General features: G+C 37.4%; 2 protein-coding genes across 2 annotated transcripts; both read left to right on the top strand.

Moving 5' to 3' along the window:
- The first annotated feature begins 8,492 nt into the window (after positions 1-8,492).
- Positions 8,493-18,688, top strand: LOC5504702 (sorting nexin-5). Its single transcript, XM_032373019.2, has 15 exons — positions 8,493-8,628; positions 8,721-8,822; positions 9,512-9,619; positions 10,250-10,319; positions 10,397-10,457; positions 10,556-10,631; positions 10,703-10,786; positions 11,067-11,141; positions 14,939-14,969; positions 15,191-15,275; positions 15,761-15,800; positions 16,159-16,245; positions 16,583-16,672; positions 16,984-17,049; positions 17,407-18,688. Exons 1-15 carry the CDS (start codon positions 8,626-8,628, stop codon positions 17,548-17,550), a joined length of 1,122 nt encoding a protein of 373 aa, XP_032228910.2. The 5' UTR covers positions 8,493-8,625; the 3' UTR covers positions 17,551-18,688.
- Positions 18,689-20,018: 1,330 nt separating this feature from the next.
- Positions 20,019-22,335, top strand: LOC5504698. Its single transcript, XM_001625530.3, has 5 exons — positions 20,019-20,172; positions 20,314-20,412; positions 21,446-21,640; positions 21,756-21,854; positions 22,118-22,335. The coding sequence occupies exons 1-5, from the start codon at positions 20,098-20,100 to the stop codon at positions 22,229-22,231; spliced, it is 582 nt and encodes a 193-aa protein (XP_001625580.1). The 5' UTR covers positions 20,019-20,097; the 3' UTR covers positions 22,232-22,335.
- The last annotated feature ends 712 nt before the right edge of the window (positions 22,336-23,047 follow it).

Raw genomic sequence — 23,047 nt, 5'->3', positions numbered from 1 at the left:
GCTAATCTTATCTTAATAGCTTAAAATGAGCACACACTTTCTTATTTCATCGGCGCCTATAAGGCAAACGGCAGATAGTAGAGAAGCCTTACCGAAGTTGTACAAGTGCACAAACAAACCCCACCGAAAACAACATTTGTCCACGCAAATGTGTTCAAAACAACGTACTCTTTTACTCATTTATAGTCTTTCGTGCTTTCAAATATGCTTTGGTACTGGGGAGGTCTATTGTCTACGGCGTTGTTTTTTCTATAGACAAACAAACGGCGACTCGTGTCTCTTTGGTAGAATAATAGAATACCACAGTGTAGTTGAGCTATAAAGGACAGAGTCTTTAGTTGCGTCCTCTTGGTCCTGTAAAGCCACGATAATTAGAACGAAGTTGCAAAATACAGTGAAACAATTCTACATCCACGTGTGCTTTTTGAAGTTGTCAAATCCATCCGCGTAAATAATACGAGTGTGAGGTATAGGCAAACACTGATGTTGGCCTCCTTTTTTCAAATTTCACGCTAAAAGGCTCGCACGCTTTTATATTTCTTTTAACGGTTTCTTTCCTCCTCTTGGTATACTCTCTTAATTAGATATTTCCAAAAGATTGCTGTGAACATAATACAATTAAGAGCTTTGGTGAAATCACTATTAATAATATATTATTGATTTCAGGTAATTATAAGCTTATCTAGCCAAGAGCCCATTCCTTAGAGTGCAAAAGAGCAGAGAAGGATTTTGGAGCTGTTTTTTATTGATCGAGTTGTAAACTAGTTGTTGGAATGAAAAAACCTCAACATTTCTTTTTTTCTTTTTGTAAACAAGTAAACTTGTTAAAGATGAATGATGTTATACACAACGACTCGTGAATTCAAATCTGAGAGATTAGATCTTAATTTGAAGCTTGACAATACGTTTTTGTCAAGACGTATAGAATCTATGCTCAATCACTTGCCCGCAAAGAATTCTAAACAACTTGATTGAATAGCAACAGTCCTTTCTAGAAATTCGCTTACCGCAACCAAGTTCTGATTGGACAAGACCGTACGTTGGAAAACTCCTCGAGATGGAGTGAGTTTTCGAGATACTCTAAAATGGTCAAACGCCGAACAATGCAGATCAAACAAGACGGGTGTCCACACAGTTCGCCTAATTACACGACATGTCCACTGTATAATTTACTGACACCCGTAAATGACATGCCCCAAGCAAAAACACCATCAAATTCCAATATAGGCATGCTTAAGGGATCACCAAATTCTTCGCGTCTTGATTTTTATTTGCACAGACCGACAAAATCGCGTACATTTTTAGGTCTGACTGATTGTGAGTCATATTACGATAGCGTGCGAAGAGGGAGTTCGGGTTATTTACCCCTACCGAGTGTGGCCTGTCACAGGCTTAGCAGAGTTTTTGTCGCTTTTAGCTTCTATTTTCCACTGATTAAAAGTTTGACAAGGTGGATTAGCGGCGGTTGGAGTTCATTATTGTTCTTCCAGTAAACGCTTGAACTTGTTCACGAACTCACTCAAACTCTAACGATTTTTTCTTTAATTGTTCCACGAGCTTAACTACATTTTCCTCAATAACCATGCCAAGCTCATCTCATTTGCTCATAACCATGAGAAATAAAGTTCTATAAAGAAAGGATTCCAAACTACTAATCAAGAATATGCTTTCTTTGAATACAAATCAAGGCGAATAGACTTAAGCTTGTAGAGGCTAGAGTACAAACCTCTTTTTTTCGTAATTTCTAAAGGTGAAAATGCTTTTCAAAAGAAACTGATTAAGTGAATTATGTTTAAAAAAGGGCCTGATTCCTGTAAGAAGAAGAAAAAATACAGGGTCAGGCGATGAAATCGAAAGAAAAGCGACATAAAATCGAACGATTTGTTAACGGGTATATCGCAATAATTATTCTTAAAAAGATGAATTGTGTTAGAAAAGTGGAAGCTATAAGAACTTAGAGTATTTTCTTCCCCATTTAGTGTAAAATACCTTAGCAACAAACAATGAAAAGCTATATCACACACGCGCGCGCAAGCTCTAGCCGGCGGAGCCCTTCGGCACTTAGAGAGCTGCACTGTTTCGCCAAGGCGTCACTATAAAATGTAATTTTGGAAACAAAAATTACTAGAGCAAAATGAAAGCTTGTAAAAAAGGAAATGAACTGAAAACAAAAACTAATAATTAGTCGTGTAGCAGTTTCCCGCCGAAAAGAAAATAATAACTCGCGTGACTGTTGCCAAAAAGAAAGTGCTCACAGACAAATAAACCCCCTAAGGTCAGCAAACATGCTTATTCATTCACAGCGGTACTAGGCTAAACAGTTATTCACCCAATTCAGTTTACTTAGGAAATTTGTATCAGTCAGGAAAATCACCGTATTAAGCGTAAAGGAATGCGACACATAAAACCTGCAAACGATTCTGAAAAATATATTCATCCGACTGTTCGGTTTTTTGTCTTTCTGTGCACTAAATAGTACTAACAAAGGTAAATCGTTCACGCTGGCACAATCGAGCATTTTTCATCTTTCCTTGGAAAACATAATTAGCGAGGCTCAATTAAAATGTCCGGGCATGCAGGGAAACGTTTTACAGCCGTTTAAGTTTGTCTAGCTACGAACTAGGGTATCCAGCTTCTTCAAGCAAAGCACAAATGTGCAATCATGTGCTATTGTTGTTCCCTTCTTTTTTTCCTTTTTCAATATTGAACGCGTTGCTAAATGCTAAATTTGCTCTAATTTAGACCCACCGCGATCGCCACACATGGCGCTGTTGTATAAAGTAGAATAATATCCAGAAACGCCTAAAGGCTATAGCCGGTTATTTCCCAGCGAGAGGGTTGCTAATAAAACATTTGTGATGTGCTGCTTTTTTTCTTTCAAAAATAGCAATAACTAAATTATTACAAACTTGACAAAAGTAAGTCCCTATGCAAGTTTTCAGCTCTAAGATATATTTCTTTTTTCTTTTTTTTTCGGGCATTGTCTGTCTGAAATTACGCGCTTAATTTCAACATAGAGGCATAAAAAAACAAATATGTCAAGAATTTTAAAGCTGTTTAAAGGACTATCGAGTTGAGTGAACAACTTTTTGTTCCAAGTCTGTTTTATACTCTCAACCAAACTACTGCGTATTGTGTGATCGTGGCAAAAGCAATAGTCTAGGTATAGTTACGGCTCTTTATATAAGTCGAAGGAAAATTTTGAGACTAGAAATTATGTTGAGAGGAACAGATGAAAGAGCAGGAAAGAAACTCGAAGAAGATAGGGGGAGGGGCAAATAAAATGGGTAACCTATTTTGTTTTTCTTTGTTTTTTGGTTTTACAATGATGATAAAGAATTTAAAGCTATAGTTGAACATTAATTTTTGTCTATAGTAAATAAAAATTTCCGAAGTTTGTCAGCAGTTCGAGCTGTGCCAGGGACGCGACAGAATACCGCAAAACCGCTACGGTAGTATAGTATATAGGGTAAGGAAATTGCCATTTTCTCACTCTTATAATTTGTGCACTTTTAAGCGAGGGCATGAGACATGAAAGTCCCGTTGAAAATTAAAGAGCCTCTATCAGCCACAAATGTGTTATAGTTTTCATTCAAATTTGGAAGACAAAGTATTTTAAGAATTTTCGAAATAACCATCAAAAAACAAACACTGTTTGACAATTTCGACTGCAGTCGCAGTTGCTTTCCTAAAAAAATACGAAATACAGTCAACCGAGAAAAAAAGGCTTGTCGGGCAAAATACTACGAGGCGAAGGTGAAAGATCTTAAAGCCTGTAAAACAGCGCTATGGTGAAAGGAAGTGAAAAAGCTCAGCGGTTTCTCTAAGGCAGTCCGTGTGGGCCCAGTAGTCGATCTTTTAAAAGCACCTCACTGGCGTTGAGGGAGAAGTTGCAAAAGGCTCGAAGTTCCTGGCCAATTTTGTAAATGACTCTTTTTTATTAATGAGTGTTTTTACGCCCTTGAGTCGAGAGTCACCTGCGCACGCCTACACGCACCTTGCCGAGTCCGACCCTACCACCATAACGGAACACTCGGTTATCACTAAATTATCCGCCTAAAATGCCAACAAGGAGTCTGATCCAGACAGTATACCCACGTGGCTTTTAAAAGATAATGCCGACCTGATCGCTGCTCCCGTTGCGGGTATTTTGAACTCCTTCTTTCGGGACAGCCAACTTCCGAAATCTTGGAAAAGAGCCGATATTACTCCTCTTTCCAAGCACCTACACCAACACCTATTTTGGTCGTCTACAAACACCTTAGACCAATCTCGTTGACTCCGATATTGTCAAAGGTGGCTGATGAGTACTCAAGAAAATAGATCCGAACCAATTTGGGACATTCCCAAATTCCTGCACTATACTACACAATTGTTATAAGAATACCGATGGGAACGGCTCTACAGTACGCGTAGTACTCTTCGACTTCAAAAAAGCCTTTGATCTCATTGATCACCGGAGTACGATCTGCCCATGTGGACTATCAAATGGTTTTCTGACTTTCTAACTGATAGAGAGCAAAGAGTCAAGTTACCCCAAGAGTGTTATTCAGAGTGGAAGAGAATCCCGGCCGGTGTAACACAGAGGACCAAACTCGGTCCCTGGTTGTTTGTAATCATGATCAATAAGCTCCACGTTGAAGGCGCCGACTTTTGGAAGTATGTCGGTTGCTGAGACAGTTCACAAGAACGACATTTGTAATATGCAGGCAGTCACAGATGTTTTAGTTCAGGAAACCAAGGCCGATCATTTCCAACTTAACGAGGCTAAGTGTAAAGAACTACGAATCACTTTTGCTAACTCGAGCAACAGCACGTGATCACTGATTGTGATTAATGCTAACTGTATAGAGGTGGTACAACTTTTAATGACCTATAATTGAACGAGCATGTGTCTGATATAACCATGTTTTTATGTAACATGTATAAGACCAGTTGCTGAATATGCCTCGCAAGTTTACGACGTCCACGATAGTTGACCAGCATATTTGTCAGAAGAGCTTGATAGAATCCAAAAGTGCGCTCTATGGATAATTTATCCAGACCTTCACTATGCCGAGGCTCTCTGGGAAATGAGCCTTTTCACTCTAAGCAGAAAGCAGCAAATGGTGGATAAACTTTTTAATGACATAATCAAAGATCCCAACCATAAATGGTAGCAATGGAGTTTGAAAGACTTTGATAAAGATTGAAAAAGCATTGATTGAAAGAAGAAAAAAGAGGACGGATTTTTCCTTTTTGGGGTATGGGTGTTGGGCACTAATTCAAAACGGATTCCATGGTGCATATTGTTTACTTGTACAGATAATCAGAATGGTCAGGTACTGCCATGTTCACTTGTACAGATAATCAGAATGGTCAGGTACTACCACGTTCAATTGTACAGATAATCGGAATGGTAAAATACTGCCATGTTTACAGATAATCAGATTGGTCAGCTACTGACATGTTCACTTGTACAGATAATCGGAATGGTCAGGTACTGCCATGTTTACAGATAATCAGAATGGTCAGCTACTGACATGTTCACTTGTACAGATAATCGGAATGGTCAGGTACTGCCATGTTTACAGATAATCAAAATGGTCAGGTACTACCATGTTCACTTGTACAGATAATCGGAATGGTAAAATACTGCCCTGTTTACAGATAATCAGAATGGCCAGGTACTGCCATGTTCACTTGTTCAGATAATCAGATTGTTCAGGTACTACCATGTTCGCTTGTACAGATAATCGGAATGGTCAGGTACTGCCATGTTCAGTTGTACAGATAATCATAATGGTCAGGTACAGACATGTTCTCTTGTTCAGATAATCAGAATGGTCAGGTACTACCATGTTCACTTGTACAGATAATCAGAATGGTCAGCTACTGACATGTTCACTTGTACAGATAATCGGAATGGTCAGGTACTGCCATGTTTACAGATAATCAGAATGGTCAGGTACTAACATGTTCAATTGTACAGATAATCGGAATGGTAAAATACTGCCATGTTTACAGATAATCAGAATGGTCAGCTACTGACATGTTCACTTGTACAGATAATCGGAATGGTCAGGTACTGCCATGTTTACAGATAATCAGAATGGTCAGGTACTAACATGTTCACTTGTACAGATAATCAGAATGGTCAGGTACTGCCATGTTTACAGATAATCAAAATGGTCAGGTACTACCATGTTCACTTGTACAGATAATCGGAATGGTAAAATACTGCCCTGTTTACAGATAATCAGAATGGCCAGGTACTGCCATGTTCACTTGTTCAGATAATCAGATTGTTCAGGTACTACCATGTTCGCTTGTACAGATAATCGGAATGGTCAGGTACTGCCATGTTCAGTTGTACAGATAATCAGAATGGTCAGGTACTACCATGTTCACTTGTACAGATAATCGGAATGATCAGAAACTGCCATGTTAACAGATAACCAGAATGGTCAGGTACTACCATGTTCACTTGTACAGATAATCGGAATGGTCAGGTGCTGCCATGTTTACAGATAATCAGAATGGTCAGGTTCTGCCATGTTCACTCGTTCAGATAATCAGAATGGTCAGGTACTGCCATGTTTACAGATAATCAGAATGGTCAGGTACTGACATGTTCTCTTGTTTAGATAATCAGAATGGTCAGGTACTGACATGTTCACTTGTACAGATAATCCAAATGCTCAGGTACTGACATGTTTATATATAATCAGAAAAGTCAGGTACTGACATGTTCACTTGTACATATAATCAGAAAGGTCAGGTACTGCCATGTTCACTTGTAAAGATTATCAGAATAGTCAGGTACTGCCATGTTTACAGATAATCAGAATGGCCAGGTACTGCCATGTTCACTTGTTCAGATAATCAGATTTTTCAGGTACTACCATGTTCGCTTGTACAGATAATCGGAATGGTCAGGTACTGCCATGTTCACTTGTACAGATAATCAGAATGGTCATGTACTTCCATGTTTACAGATAATCGGTATGATCAGGAACTGACATGTTCACTTGTATAGATAGTCAGAATGGTCAGGTACTGACATGTTCTCTTGTTCAGATAATCAGAATGGTCAGGTACTGCCATGTTTACAGATAATCAGAATGGTCAGGTACTGCCATGTTCACTTGTTCAGATAATCGGAATGATCAGGAACTGCCATGTTAACAGGTAATCAGAATGGTCAGGTACTGACATGTTCACTTGTACAGATAATCGGAATGGTCAGATACTGACATGTTCACTTGTTCAGATAATCGGAATGGTCAGGTACTACCATGTTCGCTTGTACATATAATCGGAATCGTCAGGTACTGCCATGTTTACAGATAATCAGAATGGTTAGGTACTGCCATGTTCACTTGTTCAGATAATCAGAATGGTCAGGTACTGACATACTCATTTGTTCAGATAATCAGAATGGTCAGGTACTGCCATGTTTACAGATAATCAGAATGGTCCGGTACTGCCATGTTCACTTGTTCAGATAATCGGAATGATCAGGTACTGCCATGTTACATTGTTCAGATAACCAGAATGGTCAGGTACTACCATGTTCCACTTGTACAGATAATCGGAATGGTCAGGTACTGCCATGTTTACAGATAATCAGAATGGTTAGGTACTTCCATGTTTACAGATAATCAGAATGGTCACGCTGTGGGGGAGGGGGACCCCAATAAAAACAGATGGGGATGACCATTGGCAAAACCCATTTTTAGCATTAAGCAATTTGGGTGGGGTCAAAGCAATTTAAAATAAAATAAACAAGCAAGGGGTGGATACATCACTTTGTTTGAAGAAAATAAATGTCTCATGGACGGGAGGTACTGTCCATGTTCCTTCGCCTGCTTGGCATTGCTGATGTGACATATCCAATTCAGCATGAAGTGTTGTTAGATCCATGTGATCTACCATGTGAAGTACCACTGGATCAGTTATAAGCCGTCTAGCCGGCCATTATCCACCGCCTCCCCCATTTTGAAATTCTGGATCCCCCCCCCCCTGTAAGCCTAAGATAGCACTACAATTAGTCACTGGCAAATAAGTCGGAAGTATTAAGTACTAAGTTTACTTGGGTTCGTTGTGTCAGGAAATAACGACTGACTCAAATCTAAGGAATCTCATTTGAACCAACATTTGCTTCATTTACAAGTAAGATCAACTGTTGTATGGGAAAATCAAATGTGTGACTTCAAGCTTTGCGCCGAGAATCGCAAGGCATTATATCTTTTGCTATCTCGCTCGCTTGCGCCGGCTTGCAGGATAGCGAGTATCCTAAAGCGCGTGATAGCGACCGATTATCGGATGTGATCGAGTTTTCCATAACTCGAAAGATTTGTGTTCCTCTTCAAAGATCGAGTATAAAACAATGGGACCTATCTGTCTCCTTGTTTAGACCTTACTTACAGCTACTTAATAACATGCATACATCAGAGACATCTAGGATTTCTTATGATCAAATAAATAAATATTTTATACTTCAAGTTGTTCCTTTTGCATTGCACTATGGGTAAGCACTCTAAGTAGCCCGGCGACTAATATTTGGGGGCGGTTACCTAGTCATCTCATGTATCAAGAGAGATCGCCGAGGGTTTCAGACCAGTACACGGAACCTTGGATAACATGGTAAAAAAATTAGACTTTGCAGCTAAATACCTCTGCATTCAGCGTGTCTGCATGGTTACATGCTGCACTCATTTGCTTTTTTCTTTTGTTAGGCGGAAGAAGGAGAAAACAATGGAGATGTGAGCTGGAATGTCAAAGTTCTTGACGCGAGCAAAGATGGAGAGATTTTAAAGTTCACGGTTCAAACTAAAACGGTATTCAGTGGCGATCTCTTTGAGCTATCGTTCTCCTTAATCTATTCTGTAGGGTATTTTCATGTTAAGACTTTCGATAAGAGATTTGTGTTCCATTCTAGATGTGTTTATTTTCCCCTACTGTAAACATAGCTACATGTTACATGACTGGATTTAGCTTCCTCTGTATATATTCATTCTGAGCTTTTTTTAGCTGAAACTTTGCAACCATTCTTTTTCGTTTTATGTTTTATTGTGCTAGCGAAGTTTGCATTATTCATTAGTTGCTTCACAAAATGCGTTCTATTTGGTAGAGGGGGTTTTACGCGAGCCAAAGATAAGCTATATAGGTTTTAGAAGAAGAATTTGACTGCAAGACATTTTTGTTTAGTTTTAGACAATGGAAACAAGGGTTAGAATGTGTTTTACCGAAGAAATTTAATCAGCATAATAAGCAGGTTATACAATTGTTCTGTAAATAATGAAATACAAATGGCAATAAATAATCGGGTCATTTAATTATTTTAAACCCATGCAGAACATTTTTTTATCCATTCATACATTTCATCTTATATTTTATATATCAATGTAATACTTGATCAATAACTCAAATCACATAGATACTAATTTTATTAATACTACTAATATTCATGTATTATAATGGTTTACCTAATGGCTAACATATCTTTCCATTCTCCTTTCCCTTCTAGATGGAAAATGATGAGGAAGAAAAAGGTGTCATAGTACTTCGGGAATATGATGACTTCGAGTGGCTGTACCATTGTCTTGTCACCCATAACAATATAGACGCTGTAGTGGTAGGTATAACTGTATGTGTAATATAGTTGTTATAACTGTATGTGTAATATAGTTGCTATAATTGTATTTGTAATATAGTTGCTATAATTGTATGTGTAATATAGTTGCTGCAGTATAGGTGTAATATGGATGCTTTAGTGGAACATGTAATTTAAGCACTGTAGCAAAGCAATCAGTAAGTTAATCGTTATTCGTGCGAATGCGAAAGTTGATTTATTTTCTTGTTATTTTATTTTTAAAAGCCATATGATAAAACTTTTATTAACCTCCCTTGCTCTGGCTGTACAGAGAAATACTGTATCAGACCTCAGTCTTTTCAGCACAGCCCTCGGCTAGCTACCTGCAGCTGTATATTCAAGACGTCGGTCTCCATACAGCCCTTGCACTCAGTTAATAAGTAGTTATTATTTATTATCACTTAGAAGTTATTCCTATACTCTATTATCAAGTGTGTATTTATAAGTGATTTCTATTCTATTATCAATGGTGTACTTATAAGTGATTCTTACTGTATTAGCAATTGTGTAGTTGTAAGTGATTCTTGTTCTATTATCAATCATTTAATTATAAGTGGTTCTTACTCTATTATCACTTGTGTACTTATAAGTTATTCTTACTCTAATATCAAGGTACCGCCACTTCCAGCCAGACCTCTGGTCACAGCAACAGCCGCAGAATCCAAGTCCAAAAAGCAGTTAGGTAGGTAGAGTGACAGCTTTTTCCTTGCAGAGGTATTTTTATGGACTTTCATATAGTGCATTTCACTACTTTTACAGGTAAAAATGCAAAGAATATGATCGGGGATGAGTTTTTTAAAGACTGCAGAAATCTTGAGAAGTAAGAATATGAGCATTTAGCTTAATTAAAAAAAACTGTTTTACTTTTATACTTGTCCTAAATGTGTAATTATTAAAATTTTATTTAATCTGTTCTAGGTTCATACAATTGGTTTTAGCTCATCCCGCTCTTAAGAATGATGGGGATTTAGAGAAATTCTTAACAGAGGAGCAGGTATTACAGTTTGCAAATAGATTATAATAATAAGATCATATGATTTAAAATTTATTGTGGTCTTATTGCAGGCCCAGACAAGAACTAAAATTAAGAAAGGGTTATTTGGCAGCCTTAGCAAGACAGTCGGTGAAGTCAGATATCAAAGCCACAAGGTACTGCATACAAACAACATTGATACCTTTACACTAAAATACTGGATCATGCTATGGAGCTACAAAGCTCCACCCAAGCTCCACCCAATGACCACCCAAAATCTAATGTAGAGGTCTAGCATATATTTTAGAACATCGTCTCACTATAATTTTTTATGCCAAAATGTAACAATGATTGATTTGTGTGCCAAAATATTGAGGGAGTCCCCTTTCTAGAGTTTGAGATGGTCTTTTATTTAGCTTCCATTCCACTAACATTGTGTTTTATTCCTATTTATAGGATATAAATGATGAATTTCAGAAACTTCGTGACTTTGTTGAAAAATTTTCTTTGGCAAACAAAGAATGCTGTATGGTATGTATGTTTTTTTTATTTATTCACTTTACTTAAGAAATAATATATAGATTTAGGCACTGCGTAAAAGCGGAGCCAGCATGACTTTTTTCAGCATAAACTTGTGTAGAACCCTCTTCCCTGCACTTTCATTATGCATCATGTTCTACCAACCCCAAAAAGGGCACCATGTGTAAAACATATAAAGATTGCATGTTCTATAAGTACTGCAATTATTATTAAGGTACTTGCACCCGCAAAAAATGATGGCGTGCAATCCTACCCAAGTGGTTTTGGATAACCATCTATTTTTCATATCAATAATATAATACCATTATGATATACTATAATATGGTAACATGAAGTAGTCCCCAAAAATACTCTTGAGGTGATGCTAGCTTGTAGTTTTGCTGGAGTTTTAGTGGAATTTTGTGCAAAATGCATGCTTCTTTGGCAAAATAATTGAATTATGAGGATTCGAGCTATATTCTTCGTTGTATATTTACAGGATAAATAAAATATTTGAGCCAAAACCCTGTTTCGTTGAGCGATTATAATTTTTTTGGCAGATTTATAATATTATTTTCTATACAGGAAAGGTCGAACACATTTTGCTCCAAGAAGAAAAATGGCTTTGCGATAAAACTTGTCATGTGTGTAGTAGAGCTAATAAGAAAGAGACAAGCAGGAGTTTTTTCCAAAATTCAATAATACAAATGCATGATGTTTTCTGATATTTTGAAATTCTTTTAATTGCTCTATTTTCCCCGCAAAAAAATGTTTAAAAAACTCCCGCTAGATTCTTTGTTTTATCATAGTAATTGAATATTGCTAAAAAAATTCTTTTTATTATCAAAAGCGTAGGGAAAAAATGCAAATACAGTGAAAAAAGGACACACACTATTTAATTCAATTAACACCTTCAGCTGTCAATCTCATCAACCACCCTTTTCCAAACTGATCTTTAGTATCTATTCTTTCTATATCTGTAGTCAGTTTTGGATCAGTTCCATGACAGTTCAATTTTATAACAAGCCCAAAATACCCCAAAATAGCCGGTGCTAGTACCTTAAAAGTGTCCTCCAAATCCTCCTAGGAAATACCTAGAACAAATATGTTTTTTGTTCTAGGTAAAAGAAGTTTTTTTTGACATTACTAAGGATATCATTAACTAAACTTTACTTGATAGACAACTGATACAGCAAAATTAGCAAAATTAATTTATGCTTTGATTAACAGGGAAGGCTTTCAGGTGTAAAGGGAGGTCATATTTATTTTAAAATGAGGATCAATTAAAGTTCCTCACAAAAAAACTGGGTGCCATTTTATTCTCTTCAAAATTAAAAACAATAAACAAATACATATCAAATTCCTATACATTAAGTATATCAGCAAATCACACTATCATAGTGGATTTGAGGTAAAAGTACTCATTCCCTGCCTGTACTGTCCCAATTCCTTTTACTTCTTTAAATTACTTTACTTAACTTGCAAAGATAGGGCTTTATCATTTTCTTATTCTTGTGTAAGTTTTAAAGTAAGCAATTCAAATATTGGAAAAATATCTTTAACCTTCCCCCTTGTCCTTTAGAATGTAACTTTGCTAAGGGTGGATTAAAAACACTCCAACATATTTAAAAAAACTTCTGAGCACATTTTTTTATTATACAGTTAAGAACCACATATAAGAACCTAGAATAAACAGTCTGTTAACCTAAAATTATCAAATTAGAATCCTTTTTATAAAGCATCTATTTAGCCTATATTTGAAATACATAGGTTGAAATAGGAAAATTGATCTCTAAATAGTGTTAAATTTGATCTTAAGGGATCATATAGGAGACCTGCTTTTGTTTTTTATGATTAACTTACTACCTCAATTACTTTACCATGAGTCATTGTAATAGCAAGAGACTATTTATAATAGTCTAAATGTCACTAACCACACATTATACAAGAACCTGCCAGGCTAACTTGGAAAAAAAAATAGTTTTTTTACTTTTATAACTCTGGTTCATTTTTTTAGAACAATTTTTCAATTAAAATATTATCTTACTTTTTGTTACTTTATATGTTATTATTTTTGGTAACCTACATTAAATACCAATGCCTTATATGTACATCCTGCCCTGGGTCATGCCTCTAAGCCAGCAGCTTGTGTCTCAGCTTGATTTCAGAATCTCTGGCTGAGATTAACCTGAAGAAGTTTGGAGAAAAGCATTTAAGAAAAAACTGGTAATTTCCTTACGATACAAATATTATACCACAAAAACCTAATTCATAAAACCTAAAACTAAAAATAGGATACAAATATTATACTACAAAAACCTAATTCAAATAACATAAAACTAAAAATAGTCCCAATTAAAATTTTCTAAAATGATACTCATTACAGAAAATGAACATACATATGAACTTTGCTGTCTCATAAAGCTCTATGATCTGTTTAGCCAGAGATTGAAAGAGCTTTTATAGTAGAAGCTGCAGAGGGAAAAAACCCATTGCTTTTGAGCAAATTGCTCCTGCAAAAAAGCTGTCTTGGCTTTCTATGAAACGTGAATTTTACTTTTGGGCCAGATTATATTGTGACATGAGAGAAAAAAAGTTTTTTAAGGTTTGTAAGAAAACATTGAGGTACCCAGGGTTATTGAAAATATAGTAGGTGGTATAAAAACAAGGCATATATTTTAGGTAATAACAGATCCTCAAGGTCCTAATATGTATGTGCACTTTTTTTTAAATCAAAACAGAATTCTAGAATAGTTGATTTAAATTTCAAGTGTTTACCAAATATATGTTGTTTTTCACTAATTACTAATACTTAGGGTTTTAGGAGACCAGCTCTCAATTTCTTTAAGGTTTTAGGAAACCAGTTCTCTATTTCTTTTTCCAAAGAAAGCTGGAGTTTACCCAAGTAATTCATTTAAGCCTGAAATCGAATGAAATACAGCAAATATGTGAAAAAAAAACAAGAGAGCCAATGCAGATGAATACAGAGAATGTATTAACATTCTCACAAAAATTAGGTTTATGATGAGGTCAAAAATCTTGTGACAGAGTTGACAGCTCTGGTAACTTATATTCAATTCATTCATGAATATTAGTTATAATTTTCCTATGATAGATGGTGAATGGCAGATTTAGAGATCAAATTTGATAAAGTAAGTTACTTAAAGTACATTAAATTCAACAATGAAAAAGGTGTTCAAAGTTTGAAAACAAAACAACTCCGAAAGATCGTTCCGCTAAGTACTTTAATACAATACGCTAACTTACCTACGTCTGCCAGTGCAAAGACAAACAGCATTTGTCGGAGAAGGTATCCATAAAATTTGCTTGTTTTTCTTTCTTCATCTTGTGGTTTACTTTGACATTTCAGCTGACCTTGACTCGAGCACAAGACTTGACTCTTTAAAACTTTCAACCATGCTTTTACACAGTCTTTTGCACATAATTTGACAAGTTTATATCCAAGGTTAGCATTCCCACGAATGATTTTTTTCAAGCACTTCTTTTTCGACAATTCTTGGCTTTTCCGCAGTCAGTTTTCGTGAGTTTTTGAGAGAGGCAAAAATACTCATCCGCCATATTGTTTTGTGCGCTCTGGAGGCCTGTGCTGAGGCAGATCGCGGCTGGCTGGCTGGATGGCAGCTTGTGACAATGACGTCATTGACCACAAAAACTGAGTCACCTACTTATAGACCATTTCTATACCTATGGGGCTCCGCGCGCGGCCTATGGCCGCGCTGGCTCCGCTAAAAATTGAATAAATTGATTGAATGGCTGTTGTTGAATATCACTTTTCTTTGCTTTATCAGAACTTCACAAAAATGGTGAATGCACAGCAGCGTAAGTGTGAACATTGCTAAAATTCATATTTTTTACTACCTGTTTACCAATAATTTGACCAAATTTGAGTCAATGAGGAAATGGCAGCTTGATGCTAATATTCAATTTTTTTTCTTGATATTGGTTTGTCCAAAAAATATGTTTTCCACCAACTGCATATTCTCTGCTTGAACAAAGAGAAGGTTAACAATATCCATATTTCCTCTTCTACCCATTTCCAGGGGTAGGTCTTAGCCTGGGCGAGCTGAGTGCCTCAGTATCGACAGCAGCCGTCTTAGATGAAGTTAGCAGTCAAAATTTGAAGAGGTAAGATCAGAACTCTAGTATCTCACTCTTTTCTGTTGTGGCAATGGGTAGATGAGCTTTGAGAAATGTTACTTAAGTTGGGGGATCCCCAGTTTATGTTTACTTAACCCGCGGGGGGATGGGGAATATTATCAACTCAGATAAATACCATATCATGGGCTAATTGCATTATCAAATAAAACTTTACTAACGATAAACTTTCAGATTGTGTAAAAATTACGAGGTTTGATAAAGTATTTGTACATTGGATTTGTATTTTACGAAGACCAATGATGGTTTTTGAGTTTGCACTTCCTTCAAAGGAATTATCTCATGATAACTTGGGCAGGCATTTAATTTGTCAATGAAGTAATTAAAATATTTAAATGATTATTTACCCTCTTTGTTTGCTGTTTAGTTCCAAAAGTTTTTTATTTTATTGAAATTCAATTCTGTTGGAAAAAAAACATAGCCCCAGTTAATGTTGTACTTGACCTTCTTTTCAGGACATTCACACTATTTTCAGAAGCGCTAACAAGCTCCAAGGTATGTACTGCATAGTGTAGCAGAACTCACAGGGTTCAAAATAGTGGCCGGCTACCGGCGACTGCCGGCTGTTTTTTGGTCTTTGCCGGCTCTTTGTTTCTGTATTCCCCTCATATTATAAGAATGCAGTCTTCTTTTCCCCACCAAAATCCACAAAGCTGGCCAAATCTAGTAAATTCAAAATATATATTTTGAACCCTGACTCATGTACTTTTGAGTTGCATGACAGAACCCCACATACCACAGGTATCATATCAGGCTATATGTACAAGAGCATTGTAATGCAAATTTAGGGTAAAAATGGGAAATCAATAAGCACAGCATTTACTGTTTATATGATATTTTTTTTTTCTTACAGGAATCTTATGAGGTCATGTCAGCAAATGATGAAAACACATTGGGATTCACAATGGATTTGTACTCAAAATACATGGACTCTGCTAAAGTGAGTAAAACACACATTATATGTTTTTTTTTGTCAGACGCATGTTAAGAGGGGGGGTCCAAGGAGTCCGTACCCCACCCTACTTGTGTGACGAGATAAACTTCAACTCCGTTTGACTCCTTCCTTGGTAGTTAAGAAGTTGGTTGATTTTTATGTGTGTATTTGGATAGAAAAAATAGATAGATCTATTGACCTATTACCATAACTAAGGATGCCGATTTGAACTCAATTGATCCGTGGTCAATGAATTACTACTCTTGAACCCACCCTGCTTTTTTAAGACATGCCCCTGTTTGGTAGGTTCTGCTATATTAAAAATACTTCTACTCGTGCACAGGACATGTTGTTCAGAAGAACATGCAAGTTAGTGGAGTTTGAGAATGCAAGCAAAGCTCTTGAAAAGGCCAAGCCACAGAAAAAAGACCAGGTATATGATAGTACACTAGCACCAAAGAACTGGTCAGTTATTACATAACAAAAGCAGTTTGATTAAACCAAATGTTTAAAGAAGGGAAAGATATTTTTCAGGAATAATATTTTTCAAGAATAATATTAAATATAATTAATCTCGGCTCTTATGCAAAGCTAGATTTATGATCTAGTAAATAGTGAATATATTATTATTTTCCATTTGACCATTTTTTTATACCAAAAAATACACACTCAAGAAAGGTAAAAGAAAAAGGATCTGTCTTGTGATGAGATTGGATAAGATATGGCGATGTTATTGTGTTGCAGTGTGTGCAAGCCAAGAAAGAAGCGGAAGATGCTTATACTGAGATCACAGACCTTGCTTCCACAGAAGTAAGTTGTTCTTTTTGTGATTTTATTGTTTGAAAAGCAAATATCGAAATGATATTTAATAAATTTTCTAAAATTTTCCTTTGGTTTTGTGTGTTCTTATTACTTAGGAGATTTTTACTGTTAAAGTCTAAGTATTGTACGAATTTCAGGCCCTCATAACTGAAAACAAAACTCAGGATTCCCCCTTTCTCCCCTTTCTTCTTCTTTTCAAGTTATTTTTATCACCCATTTGTTTATTTTTATGTTTCGGTTTTGTTTTATTACTATGATACCTCTACTGTTCTACATCTTATTCATTTTTGTTTTATTTAATCATGTAAATGCTAAATAAAGTCGTTAAAAATAAACTTTTTTCAGATGAGTCGGTTCAACCGTCAACGTGTGCTGAGCCTGCAGTCAGCAATGGTCCAGTACGCGGAGTCGCGCATTAAAAACGGCCGCGACACTTACGCCGTTCTCCTCAAGCTACTGAATTACGTCAAGAAAGCAGACCACTCCTAGTGCGCATGCGATTACTCGATTGAACCAGTTTCTAGGACCCTCCCGGTCATAGCCTGCTTGCAGGCGGTGTATTCGGTGTTATTATCGCGGAAAACCCTCTCCGTTCGGTGATCGGGCGCCATCATGTATTTTAAGCCGCGTGGTTCTTGGGGGCGAGCGCTAAAACGGACCCCTGCGTCCGATGGTAACACCGACTACCGCCTGCAAGCAGGCTATCTCGGTCACCGTGTTCCGTGTGGCTCCCGAACGAGGGTTTGAAAGTTTTTTTTAATTGAAAAATTCTGATGAAAATTTAAATGGATAAATAGCAATCGGTATTGAAATTCAAAAAAAAATTATAATTCTTGTTATCAATAAGAGATATTGTACAGTTTAGTCGTTTCCGTTATGAGTTTGAGGTTTTTCCGTACCGTCCAGCTTCCGTGCCAGTCCTACCTTCAGTTGAATCAAAGTCAAACCCTACTCATACAATAACGATTATGTTACAATTACATAGTACATCAGAACGGGCAACGAACTAATTCACCCGTTCAAGCTTATACAGATATAGAATGCCTAAATTTACCATTATATTGATTTTCCCCTTCTTCGTTATAGCGAAGTTGCAGTGAATTTTGTTTCAAATTTCCGATTTATTACAATCGTCCCTCTATTAAGAGGTCACCACTGGTCCGAGATAGAGGGACGTTCAAGTTATCCGAGTAGAAATAACTTTAGAATTGTTAATAGGAATGTATTTCGAGTTAGTAATGAGTTCCACTTTTCAGGAGTCCTCTGCATACATTTTAACTGGGATATGGTGGCAATGGGGTTAAACAAAAACTTTAACATTTTCACAAAGACAAACTTCCAGGAATTGTATATGTCGCGTCAGAAATATTGAGAAGAGAATAGCAATTATTATACGTGATTGCCATTAAGCTGCTCAGATTTTAGCAAATAAGAATCCAAGTTATTGCCTTCTACTGCGATTTGACTACAAGAACGCCAAAATTTAACGATTTTCTATTTTTATTATATATGACAATTTGTTAAACTGAAATCCCCCGCACCTTTCAACACTCGTAATATCATAAAAGTTATTTTTGTAAAGATAGATAGCATTCATATTTTAAATAAAAAGAATTTGTTTCTTGGCTCCGCTTTCTCTATATCAATTCAGCCGACAATGTTGACTTTGTTTGGTTAAATACTTGTGTCTAATGGAAAGGTTTTAAGGGTCTTGGATCAAGTGATACTTAACAAGGACAAGTAACAGACCGCTGTATCAATGTGTGTTGGCTCTTTGGTTGTCCTAGGCACATAGGTGAAGATATCATATGCAAAAATTTATAAGATTCGGCAAATTTCATCATCCACATTTTTATGGCAGTGGCGTAGATTGAATAAAATTATGTTAATAGCTCTAAACAACCACGGCAAATGTTATCTCTTCCGCAATAGTCCAGTTTCGAGTTCCACTGTGCCTGCTGGTCATAGGCACTGAGGACGCATAAATACAGTGCAAGCCTCGGTTTCAATTGAATCGATTGCAAATACCAGTGAGATCAATTCACAGGTTTTTGCATTGTTTTATTCCAAGTTCCAAAGGATTCTCGCTGGTATGTGCATGAAGTCGAGGCTTACACTGTATTTATGCGTCCTTAGTCTGTAAGTCCAGCGGTCATAGTGGAACTAGAAATAGGGCTATTCAATACACAAAATCTTAGAGCTGCACTTAACCGAGTTTGATAATAAGGTGTTTTTTTTTCTTCACAAACAGTTTTTTCCAAATTTACCTAAGGTCTTTTGCAAACGCGCCTTAGCTCAAACGTGTTCCAGCAAAACAAAAAACAAAACAAAAAAACACCTGGACAATCACAAGGAATCTGGGCGAGGCTTCCGCATTGTCACCAGTTTACTTCCGGTCGATAACGTTACAATCTCCGATTATTTTTAACGGAAAACGCGAAAAATATTTCAAAATATTGAAAGTGTGTATATTGCAAGTTTCTTCGAGGATGTGATTGATAATTTAGAGCGGATGGCATGTTAAATATCCCGGATTCTAATAGATTCTTTTGTCTTTTAACGGTTGAGGTTTGCGTCGGACCTCCGGAAGCAAACTGGTGACAATGTGACTTTAAGCAGAAAGTGCATAAAGACTAGTTATTGGGACATGTTTTGTTCGTTCTGTGCAAAAACCTATGAGCGCAAGGTAAATTTTATAGGATCAACAAGGGACAAATCAGTTCATTATATGCAACTTAGTTGAGTTCTGATGTATGGTTGTCTAAATATCGAAGTGTGCGGATAAAATGTCAAAAACAGTAAAGTTTTGTTGTTGGATAACTTTGTGCCCTTGAAACCACTCAACACCTCTTGCTCAACCCGAATAACATGAAAAGTACTCAATTGCCCTCTCGTGAGTACAGTTTGTTCTGCTGCCGTTACTCTTGTAAACCAGATGACGCCATTTCCACGCGGATGGAATAAAAGGGCCCGAGATGCCGTGGGTAGACACATCGCCTTTTGTCGCACTCTTCTTCTTGTGTTGAGACAATCATCATGAAGTTTTTACTCGTCGCGTTTTGTATGGTGGCAGCGGTAGCGGCTTCTCGCCAGCGTCGGTTCCTTATCAACGTGAGTGAGGTTTTCTTAAGTCTTCTTATTTAAAATGTGTTGTACTACCGAATAGGCAGCCTAATGATGGACGTCTTAATGTGTCTCTGTCCACCACACATTGTGTTCATGTATTCACGATGTTTTTTTTTTGTCGTTTAGCGTTGCTCTTCAGAGGCGGAATGTGGCCCAAACAAGTGCTGCCTGTTTAACAGGATCTGCTCCCCCAAGCTGCCCCAGTACTCAACCTGCCACTTGTCGGTAAGGGAGGGGTGGGTAAGGGGAATATGATATCCTCTCTTACAATTTTTTTTTGCTAAAATGCTCTGATATTCACTCGGTATAATGGTAGAGATGGTTCGTTATCTGCTGTACACATGTATTCAATTCAGAACAGGTTTCCCCTATGCAATATATTGAACCTGCTATTCGCTGGTGAATGCGGGAAAGGTTTCGTAATAGCGGAGCGCGCCGCGTGAGCGGAGCCCCATACCTAAGTCCCATACCTAAGTGGTATACAAAACAAATATGGTAACAAAAATTGGTAACCCATCGACTCGGGTTTTCGTGACGCGATGTCCGTCTTGAAAGAAACATTGTTTCACAACCAAACTTGGCAAGTGTCATGTTTGTGTCAAGGGGGTGTGAAAATATGGTCACATGATTTGTGACGTCATCGTTGATGTCACTCAAAACATTTTTTCCCGTTTTCTTGAGAATAAAAATATCCATATCTCATGAACGAAACATATAACACCCAATTTTGGTATGTGTCATGAAGGTGTCAACGTCGGTGCACCTATATAGTCACGTGATTGTGACGTTATCAATGACGTCACGAGAAGCAAAAAATATGCTGACATAATCAAAACATAAAAAATATTTCATTAAAGAAACATCTTATGACAACAAAACTCGGTAGGTGTAATGTTTGTTTCAAGTGGGGTGCAATGAGATTGTCACGTGACGTCATCGATGACGTCAATAAAGTAAAGCTACCCTGACCCTGACATCGTATGACAACTAAACTTGTTATGTGTCATTCAGATGTCAAGGGTGGGGGGAAAGGGGTATAACAAGTTGGTCGCGTGATCTGTGAAATCGTTGACGTCGTCAAAACAGAATTTTATTTCTTAAATTATTAAGCGAAAATTAGCAAAGATTTGGTCGTTTGGAGCTCCGCTTTTAGGCAATGCCTAAATCTATATATTAGTTCCTTGTGGAGGGAAGAGCATCTAGCAATCTTGACAGATGTCTGTGATCTAACTCTAACTTGCATTTCTCCTGTCGTCAGGGCATCACCCAGTGCAGCTGTGCGGACGGTCTCGAGTGTCGCGTCACCAAGGAATTCACGGTGCTCGGACAGAAGCTCAGCCTGCGCCAGTGCATGCCGATCGCACAGAAACGCGAAGTCGAGCAGATTGAAGACGAGGATCTGAAGGAAATGATGCGACAACAAGACGACAACGACAAGAGGTTCTTGATCGACGTAAGTTAAAACCGTGTGTTAGAACATTAGCGTTATGAGCTTTTATGGACAGAGTTATCATTAACAATGCCACTGAATCTATGGTAGATCACTAAGTAACGTTCTCATTCTGTAGACTTGCAAGACCGAGTCGGACTGTGGAGGGAATAGATGCTGTGTGCTCAACAAGTTCTGCATGAAGAAGATCCCTAAGGACATGACATGTTACCTTTCAGTAAGCAAAGTCCGACAAAGAATAACACTTCTTTGAGATAGAAAAAGAGAGCGACAGGGGCGATGCCAGAATAGGGGCAAAGTGATTTCTAACATTTCCAACTGAGACGTAACGACTCAGATGAAATAGCTTTATTGGATCGGAAAGGGGGTCCCTGCCCCCCCCCTGGCTACGCCCATGAGGGAGGGAGGCACTGATCATGAAATTCATCGTTATCATTGTATATTATAGTGATTTTGCTTTTGTATTTTTTGTTTGAAAAGCACAAGCACAAGTGCGGATGCCAGGACGGACTCGAATGTCGCGTGACAACCACCATCACCATCCCCATCGTCGATGTCAAGATTCCCGTCAGGCAATGCGTGTCCCCTGCCTAATATGGGCATCGGCATGTTAGCTGACCAGACATTCAGTTAAACAATACGATGTCTTGAAGCTTGGTGTTTTATGGAAAACTAATAAACTATATTTCTGATCTAAATTTTTGTATCAGACTTGCTTGCTCAATGAACGATCCCACCTATTTCACATAATACAGGGTCTAAGGGTGGACGCAGGAGACGCAAATATCCCTCACCCCTCCCCCTTCAAGGTTTTATTTTCCTAATAAAGAATAGCTGCTAATCCTGAATAGATACAGCTAAAAATAAACATAGATTAGAAGAAAATTATAAGTAGGAGTGTAAACGCATGTTGAAGTAGGATAATAGTATAAGGAAATATTTGACTTCTAGCTGTTTGAGCCAAAAATAATATTTTTTCACATAATTTGTTTTTGATCGTTCCGCTTAGTGCCATGACTATAAATACTTGCAAAGTTAACAAAAAGACTGGAAAAAATAGCTGTCATTTTACATAAAAAGTAAACGGAAGTGATCCAGGTGATCGTCCTATGTTCGGGGTATACAGTTCTTACTGCTTTCCCTTGGGGAGTGCTTTTTCGATCATATCGAAAGTTTTCCGACAACACCGAAATCGCATCACATTCGTTAATCAGCGCCCAAATGTTAAACCTCATTCGCCTGGAAATCGGAGCCAACCCCACCCTCTCCCCCAACCACCCCTCTCTGGTAAAAACCGACTTAGCTTAAAAAATATTGAACCTTTTTTTTCAATTTAGTTTGAACTGTCAGTGCCGTAGCAGGTCTCGAAATATTGGAGGGGCACAATCAGAAACATTACGAAAATACCGT

The sequence above is a fragment of the Nematostella vectensis genome, chromosome 1 (assembly GCF_932526225.1).
Source record: "Nematostella vectensis chromosome 1, jaNemVect1.1, whole genome shotgun sequence".
Lineage (NCBI taxonomy): Eukaryota > Metazoa > Cnidaria > Anthozoa > Actiniaria > Edwardsiidae > Nematostella > Nematostella vectensis.
Note: the sequence above shows the minus strand (reverse complement) of the source record. Positions and strands in the feature narration are given on the sequence as shown.

Excerpts from the sequence above, each read along its gene's own strand:
- LOC5504702 (XM_032373019.2), top strand. Across the intron at positions 10,787-11,066 it reads TCAGATATCAAAGCCACAAG|GATATAAATGATGAATTTCA; the intron begins GTACTGCATACA and ends TCCTATTTATAG. Across the intron at positions 16,673-16,983 it reads AGCCACAGAAAAAAGACCAG|TGTGTGCAAGCCAAGAAAGA; the intron begins GTATATGATAGT and ends ATTGTGTTGCAG.
- LOC5504698 (XM_001625530.3), top strand. The coding sequence starts at position 20,098 with ATGAAGTTTTTACTCGTCGCGTTTTGTATGGTGGCAGCGGTAGCGGCT. Across the intron at positions 20,173-20,313 it reads AGCGTCGGTTCCTTATCAAC|CGTTGCTCTTCAGAGGCGGA; the intron begins GTGAGTGAGGTT and ends TTTGTCGTTTAG. Across the intron at positions 20,413-21,445 it reads ACTCAACCTGCCACTTGTCG|GGCATCACCCAGTGCAGCTG; the intron begins GTAAGGGAGGGG and ends TCCTGTCGTCAG.